The 8,441-nt window shown below is 41.2% G+C and overlaps 1 protein-coding gene and 1 long non-coding RNA gene across 2 annotated transcripts in view; one reads left to right on the top strand and one right to left on the bottom strand.

Moving 5' to 3' along the window:
* chn2 (chimerin 2) overlaps positions 1-5,551 on the bottom strand; it is a 31,770-nt gene extending 26,219 nt beyond the window's left edge. The window contains exon 1 of the mRNA XM_008291058.1: positions 4,893-5,551. Within this exon, the coding sequence (XP_008289280.1) occupies positions 4,893-4,941 (49 nt within the window). The 5' untranslated portion in view covers positions 4,942-5,551. The remainder of the gene's footprint in view (positions 1-4,892) is intronic.
* Positions 2,341-4,942, top strand: LOC103364052 (uncharacterized). Its single transcript, XR_520525.1, has 3 exons — positions 2,341-2,410; positions 2,479-2,595; positions 4,853-4,942. It is a non-coding gene; the product is annotated as an uncharacterized LOC103364052 (long non-coding RNA).
* Positions 5,552-8,441: the final 2,890 nt, after the last annotated feature.

Here is an 8,441-nt window from a genome sequence, read left to right as displayed (position 1 = left end):
GCTTGTCGTGATCGGTGTCAAAAGAGAACGATGGTGAATGCAGTAATGCCAAACTAGTAGTCCACAAATCAATGGATGACTTCAGAGTCACTATATCCATGTTTTATATCTATGGCACAGAGGTAAGCTGGAGATGATCATTTCACTTGCACGTCACACAGCAGTCATTTTATCATATTATACGTTCTGTTTAACTGTAAAACATCGGCCATATACAGATGGATGACAAACTAAGGATAACCCCTGAAGTCCTGAGAGAATCTAGTGATTCTGTTATGCTTTGGAATCGTTTTGCTGCAAGATGTGGGTGCACTCGCAAATCACAACAAAGTGATATCACATTTGTCTGTGGTATCTTCCAGGATGACAACCCTTGCATCTATAGTGGGTCACTGAGGGGTTTGACGAAATGAAATGTGAATCATATGCGACAACTCTCACTATCACCAGATCTCAACCCAACTGAACACTTATGGGAGATTTCGGACCAACACCATCATCAAAACATAATGGGGGAACATCTTTTGAAAGAGTGGGGTTCGTTCGTTTTGTAGAGTTCCAAAGACTTGGAGAATCATTGCCAAGAAACTGTTTTGGCGGCACGCGGTGACTCTACACTTTACTGAGACACTTCCTGCTGGGTTCTACTTTAGTTTCCTTTAATTTTGGTTCTATATATAACCTGGCAGCTAAAATAAGACCTCTTAAAGTCTGACTGTTCTCACTATCACCTCATCAGGGTTAAAGGTTCACACACAAATGGAAATGACTCAGTCTCTTTGTTTAGAAAAAGTAAAACCAGGTAGTTAATCACCAGCCCTGTTGATTTAACTGTCCCATGTTTCCATGATCTAACTGCCCATCTACAGTATGTTGAGTTCACTGTGATTGAGTGACATAAAGCGGGACAACGTATGCATTTTTTAGTTTGCTTGTATTGTTGCATCTCCTATCTTTCTGTTTTTTCATTTTATGCTATGAGTTTGGATGGAAATAACGACACCCGTTGGGATCCTTGGCTCCTCTACTGACACTGATTCTTAGGGTCATCCTCACTATCCATAAAGCAATGATGCTGGTGGTTTCGTAATAGTGTGAAATTGGTACTGACGTGTCGCACAGTATTTCACCCTCAGATTTTCACTGTTTGGTATGTGTTGTTCACCGGGTGTGAAAAAACTTTAAAGAGCCCCTGCAGGGGGCGACCTGATTGCCCAGTGGCTGGAGTGCATACCATATGGGCACTTACACCCTGAGAAGTGGATCAAGTCCAGGCCGACTGGACCATGTGCTGCATGTCACTCCCCTACTTTCCTGTCTATCTTCATTGTCCCTTTCCAAACTACAGGGGAAGTGACATCACCTTTTGATTTGTGTACTCTCATTTTCAAGCCTAAAGTTTGACAATTAGCCGTCGCCATCTTGGGCTTAAAAAACAGCAATGACTCGAGAAACTTGAGGACACAACGCTTGGTGATGTGGTGATGATCTGTACATCACAAGGCAGCCGCACCCTGCTCTATTATCTATTTCAAGGTAGGTTTATGCTTTTTGCTTTCTGTATTATGTGTCCACAAGACACGCAAGGATACGTGTCATGTAATATACCGATTGCACTATCAAAAGAACAGCTTGTCTGCTTTCAAAGTCTGCATCAGTCAGCGTACACGGACGTGGAAAGCAGCCTTGCTCTAAATGAAGCCATGATTTATAAAATTAACTTGCGAACTAGCGACTGAGACCATAAATTCATTAGGAACATGTTTTACTTTAGTAACAAACCAGCGGAGAATTATGGTCATTTCCCATTGTCTTCTGCACAATCTGACTTCTTAATGCTACCAGAGGAGTCGCCCCCTGCTGGCTGTTAGAGAAAAAAAGCAGATTTAAAGCACTTGCACGTTGTTTAAAATTTTCAGACCTGGAGGATACATCCAACTTTATATACTGTCTATGATAAAGTCTTTTGAGATTGAAAATATGACTATGTAGAATTTGAATTGACCATTTAAAAAAAAAAAAAAAAAAGTTATAAAAGACAACGCTGTTATCTAATGATTGGGATGAAAAAAAACTAACACTTTACAGTCTCAGGAGATTTATTGCTCGTATACGGCTGAGATTTATTCACATACATAACTGGCACTAAGAAATCACACATTTTCTGGAGTAGAACTCTGAGTGCAAAGCCACACACACACACACACACACACACACACACACAGTCATGTCAGTGGGATGCAGTAGAGCTGCAGCAGGGAGACCATCTGTGTATTGCACTGGTCCAAAACAAGAATTTCAACACTGTCTTGGAACTGACCAGATACCATGTGACAGGTATAAGGGCGCCTCTCTGCAGTGTGCTGCTGGGCTGGACACCCTTAGGGACAGAGTGCTGTTAACAAGAACTGTAGGTGAGTTTAAATGTGGAAAAGTGTAATTTGATAACCTCATTCTGACATTTCATCGTGTTTGCAGCCGAGAGCATCTGTTCTTGTTATCAATCCCGCATTGACGGCTGGAATAGGAACAACCAGCGCTGGAACACTTGTGAGAGAAACTTGCCCCCCGTCGCTGATGTTATAAAACATGCAGGTAAATTCTGCAAGTCACTCAGCGTACATGACACCAATCCAGTCCCACATGATTTACACTACAGAGGACAAGAAACAGCGGTAATGGAAAGATTTCGAGGTGAACTGCAGCATTTGCCAGAAACATGTGCAGGATGGCGTAGAGCAGACAGCCTCTCTGTAATACATGGCTGTAATTCTGCCTCCCTGACCAATTTTGTCATTTAAGGCCTGGAGCTGAAGACATACTTTCACGCTCTAGCCCTCAATTTATTTTCAAAGCTTTATTTCCTAGAGCAGTCTGGCAAATGGTGTGCTGCTGGTACAGTACATGCTTCCATGCCTACCCGTGCCAAGTATGTGCAGGAATCTCCCTGATCTAGATAAATAGCCAGAAAATATTTTTCTAGGGAAAAGAAAGTGATTGCAACATGTATTTTGCAACCATGCTGCAATCCTTTTGATTAGTTTGTTACCAGATGTATTAGTCTACATCTTTATTATTTTTGGCAGTTACAGTGTGTAAATAACGCCGTCCACACATTACAAGGTGGTTTGTGTGCATTCAATTGTTCCTTTCAGTTCAGAAATTGAAGCGCAGGAATAAATCAATGTTAGCTTCCGTGACGTAATTACCTTTACGATTATCGTCGGTGCTCCATCAGTGCCATCAGCGACACTTTGATTATTCACACAGACAAGTTAGATGAACTTCATTTACACACCGTCCTACAAGATTATGAGACAGACTTATCACTCGAAGCGGCTGAAATAACTACACAGCGAGCACTTTGTTTGCAGCCAGAACTGAATATGGAGCAGAAATTGAGTGCAGATTCCTTTTTTTTTTTTTGAGTCATATGCCTCATAGACAAGATTATTCAAATGTTGTGTCTGGCTGCCAAAGAGCTCTGCATGAAAATAATAATACCCTTGTGACAACCACTCTATCCCTGGCAGCAGAGCAGCTTGTAACCTCTGATAATTATATTGAGAGCCCAACAGTAATGACAACCCTCCAATGCCACAGAAAGAAAAGACTTTCCTCTTAAAGCAGCAGTGGTCAAACAGTAAATCCGCTGCTTTCTGAAACGCACACATGAGATAATGCTTTGTGAAGCCTGCGGTTACCACAGGCTATATCAGCTTGGAAACGACTGTCTGTCCCTCCCATTGGGCTGTACCTTGGGAAATGTGACGCTGACTGTGTGGTGTGGTTTGGGGTGCAGGGACAGTATAAGTAAAACAAAAGCTCTATGCGATACCCTCATCCTGTCATAAATACAGCTTTTCCATTCAATATTTGATTTTTTTGCAGGTGTTTTTTAGGTGGAAAAAGTATTTCTAGATATATTCTACATGCTACTTTCCATAAACCAAACCGCAGAGCCTGTTATTATAAACAGCCTCACACACGCCTCTGGTTGTTGGTGGGGCTTCCACATCAAACAAACGCTGTGATAGTGGAGTTTGTACTTTATACCCTGGCAAACATGGGCAGCAACACGCTTTATCAACACAGAATTTCACAGAGACGAGCACCGGGTTGCCGCTCTTTCACTCGGGGTTTATTTGAACAGCTGCAAACCAACTTTCAGTTCTCATTCTGCCAAAATTGAACCTTGAAAATTGCATTTTTGCCCAAATACATAATAGGTGCTTATCGCTAAACTGTACCTCTTCTCATGCGAAAAGGAAAGAACTGAGTGGAGTTTTTGTGCACACTGAAGCAGTTTGAAATGTATTATGTCACTGAACCTTAACACATTAGAATTTTTTGACAGAAAACATCTCATCCTGGAGCTGCGTTTTGGAAAATGGTAGACTACACAGGCCAAAGATAATCCGTAAAGCCGTCCAAGTGGAAAGTCAATAAGGGAATTATGGAGATGATTGGCAATCTAATGATAACATCCAAAACCCAGCGTCATACTGACTGCGTGAAACCTCATAATCCTTGTGCACACCAAAAGCTTCCTTTCCCTCTAATATTTCCACTGCTGCATCCACTTATAACAGATGGTGATGCTTTTCTCTTATCAGTAATCCTCAGCGTTTCAATGAAATGTGTGTTTTACTGAGCACCTGTGAGGAAATATGAAGATGTCACAATTTTTCAGTGCATGTTTGTTTTGCGCATCTGTGTTTTAATGACAAAAAAAGTTTGCCAAATGAGAGCAGAAATTGCAACTGCATGCAAAATGATGAACTCAATAGAAAAAAAAAAGGATGACATTCTAATTATAATATTAATTACTGGGTTTTTTTTATCTTCTAAGGCGAAAAGCTCAAAGGTGTCAGATGTGCCTGAACTCTTACCAGAGGACAGAGATGAACCTGAGAGGCTGGAGTTACTGGATGCTGCCATCCCAACCAGTTTCTCGTCTCGGTTACTCCCGTTTGGCCAAGGTGGGCTCACAGCAGCTCGTCCCCGGCGGTGCCTCCATTTCTCTCCCGGTGTGCTTCACCTTTTCTTTTTTTTCTTCTTTTTGACGGCTGACTGGTGATTATTTCATGTCTCGCTTGATCTCGATCCCTCCTCCACCTCCTCCTCCTCCTCCTCCGCCGCCTCGTCTGTGTGAATCTGCTGATCCCGTCCCTCGGCTCGCTGTGCGCCTTTTGGTGAGGAGCTGCCGCAGACACTGGAGCAGACACTGACTCAAGACACGCGCAAAAAAATTAAAATAAAATAAAAAATAAGACTACACAAAGACGGTGCGTGGATCAGTTTCTCCAAAGCATCTCCTCACTGTGGACAACGATCTGTAGGTAGGAATCATCTCTGTGCCATGCAGGAATCAGCTCCGCTCTCCATGTGCCACTTTAAGGATCGTAATAAACACACTACACCGCAGCGTAGACGCGCCTTCTTAAAGTGAAAGTTTGGAGCAGCGTTGCCAGATGTAAGCAACCCCGTGTGGCAAAATGAAAAACACAAGTTAGTTCTGTTTGCAAAATCCCAAACACCTACTTTTTCACCCCCTGATAATCTACTGTTATATGTTTCATTCAAAGAGCCAACAGACTGAAGCGCTTCCAGCTTTGACGCTGCATATTTTCCTCAGATGTCATGTTATGTCATGTTGCGTTCAAAGAGCCGTGAGAATCTCTGTGTTTTTTGCGCCACCTGGTGGGCTTTTGTCTCTGCAAGGAGGTCAGACAGTAAAGAAAAAGAATAATGTTGGTATTGGAGGGGCTTTGAAGCTCAGATTTGCACAAACACTAGAGAGAGTTGGGTTGAGATTAGGGATTTTGACGCATTGGGGGCTCAGAAATCTTTGGATTTTTACCCAGTATTTGCACATTTTTTAGGCTATTTCACAGTAAAGTTAATGTAAAATTGAAGACACTGAGCTGTCTGCATGTCACTTTCTTCCTATGTTCCATGTGGTTCTCTAATTTTGCTGAATCAGTCCCATTTATGCTGATTTCCAGAGCTATAATCATATGTAAATGTGTGTCCTGGAAATTCTTGGTTTCTCATAGCATTTTATTGATAAGCAATTTGAGAAAAGGAACCTTTTAAGTAGTCCAGGAGAAGAGATGCAGAATCCGGTGAGGAGAAAAGTTCATCCATAACAAAACACCCCAAATAAATAACCACAATAACACCAATCAGGCCAAATCTGCTGTCTCTGTTGCAGACAAAAAAAAACACAGAATCTTGCTTGCCATAGTCAAATGACGACTTATTTCACTACACGACTTCCAATAAAACAATAAAATGTCTTTTCATTGCGACGCAGCAATTTTGTTTGTAAGTTTAATGATCAGAAAGGCCATGTTTTATATGTGGTTATGGGCTAGCATCCATACACACAATAATGTCACTGCTGGATATTTGCAGAATGTGAAATGGAGAAATCACAGACATGACAGAAAAATATTTTGGCTCCAGGAAACAGGGCAATAAAATAATATGGGACTGTTTTTGATCAACTGTGACACGTGATCATAATGACAGATAAGTAGATCCATCTTACGTTTGTCAAACCAAACAAACAAACAGAATTAGATCTGGGACCATTCATAAAACTTTTGGGGTTGTAGCCTCAGACAACCAGGTCTACCGACACCACCGCTTTGGTTGCATTTACTGAATGACTGTTTTCCCTGTTTGTAAAAGTGCATTCTCTCTCTCCTCCCTTAATTACTCCCCACCAATCTGCCCTTTTACAAGGCATTTACCTCCTAACTGCCCAATTTGGTTGCACTGTGCAGGTTTCAGGTCTGAAGTAAAGAAAACAGTAAAAGAAAAAGAGGTGAGGAGGACGGAGTCAGCAGCACAGGGAGCTCAGTGTGGCAGGAAATCACAGAAACACTGCCTCAAAACAAAGCAATCTTGAAGAGCTAACCTCTTCTTTTGTCAGTCAGCATTTTCTTCTCGGTTGTTTGGCTTCTTTATTTCCACTGTGCACTGCACTGTACGCAGAATTATCTGTCAGAAACACATGTAAAAACTAGTAGATTTCTTGTAGACATGTCAGAGCTGTGAATTTGCTGGTTTACTCTGGAGTTCTTGCATCCCCTGGAGGCCAAGAATTAATAACGGCAGTTATAAAAAATGCCAGAATCTACTAAAAACTACCAATTTAAGTGAGATTCTCGTGGACATTTAGCAGGAAACACACACAGGTGTAATCAATCACATTGATATCGAGTACGCTTCATTTACAGTTACAGCCTTTATTGTGATCAAGCTTGTTTTACGGAAGATATTTTGACACATCACAGCAGGAAAAGCACCGGTGTAGCTCATTAAAATTAATCGAGGATGAATTTATTTGAGCTGCTTTAGTTTTAGGGCTCTGGTTTTGTGCACACTGCCTCAATGTCACATCATCTTATTGGGACACAAAGTAGAGCCACTGTTCATTGTTCTGTTATGGTGTGAAAAAGGCCAGTTTTAATACGAATGTGAGTAATGAGTAAATGTATAGAAAATCAGTAAGAGTGTTTAACTTTAGTGTTTGTTTAAAGCTGCTGCAATCAATTATAGACACAAATTACACATCCAGTATGCATATGCAACATTATCTTCCCTCTGGAGCTTTATCCAGATTAATCGACATGTTTTCAAGTCTTTTAGCTCTGCTTTGGGCTCCACCAACCCATAAAACAATTTAAACATTTTAACATAGAAACTAGAAGGTATTTGCCAGATTGTGTCCGGTGCTGGAGGATTAAACAACAGAGTGCAGATTTAACTGTACATTTTCTAAACTGTGGCAATCTTTGAGGAAGCTTGATTTTGGGGTGTGTTGGCTTGATTGACAGGTGTCTCAGCCTATCAGAGTCAGCCAGGCTGCCCGTCGCCTTCACTTTACATCAGCGCCACACAGATTTCATCCTGACCATTATCCTCCAGCTTCCAGGTGACAGCGAGCAGCAAACCCAAACCGGATACGTGTCCCAGTTTTCATGCTACCTAATTATATCAGGTGAACAGCAGGCTGCAAAAACTAACTGGGCACTATTTTCGTAGCTGAAAGAAAAACTTAACCACTTTAGGCTAAAATAGGAGATAATAAGATGTGTGCATACCATGGATGTATTCAGAGTGCTTCTCAATATGTACACGGTGCCGATGTAAACCATCACCATTTAAAATTTTATCAATTGTATTAAGGTAATTTAAGAATGTTCTGTGTTTTCATTTTTTATTTTGTGACTTCCATCAGTACCTTAGCTTTTTATTTTCCACTTTTTCCAGCTGTGCCATTTGCATTGTGGGACAAAAGCATCATGTCAACACAACACTGAAAAATTAGGTGGTTTTAGTATTTAGTTAAGTATTTTGCTTTGCTGTTTGCCTTTTTTGAAGAGCTACACAATAGGCTAAAAAACTCAAGGAACTGATGTACAAAA

This window comes from Stegastes partitus, unplaced genomic scaffold, assembly GCF_000690725.1.
Source record: "Stegastes partitus isolate 25-593 unplaced genomic scaffold, Stegastes_partitus-1.0.2 Scaffold711, whole genome shotgun sequence".
Lineage (NCBI taxonomy): Eukaryota > Metazoa > Chordata > Actinopteri > Pomacentridae > Stegastes > Stegastes partitus.
The sequence above is the reverse complement of the archived record's forward strand: the minus strand, read 5'-3'. Positions and strand labels throughout refer to the sequence as shown.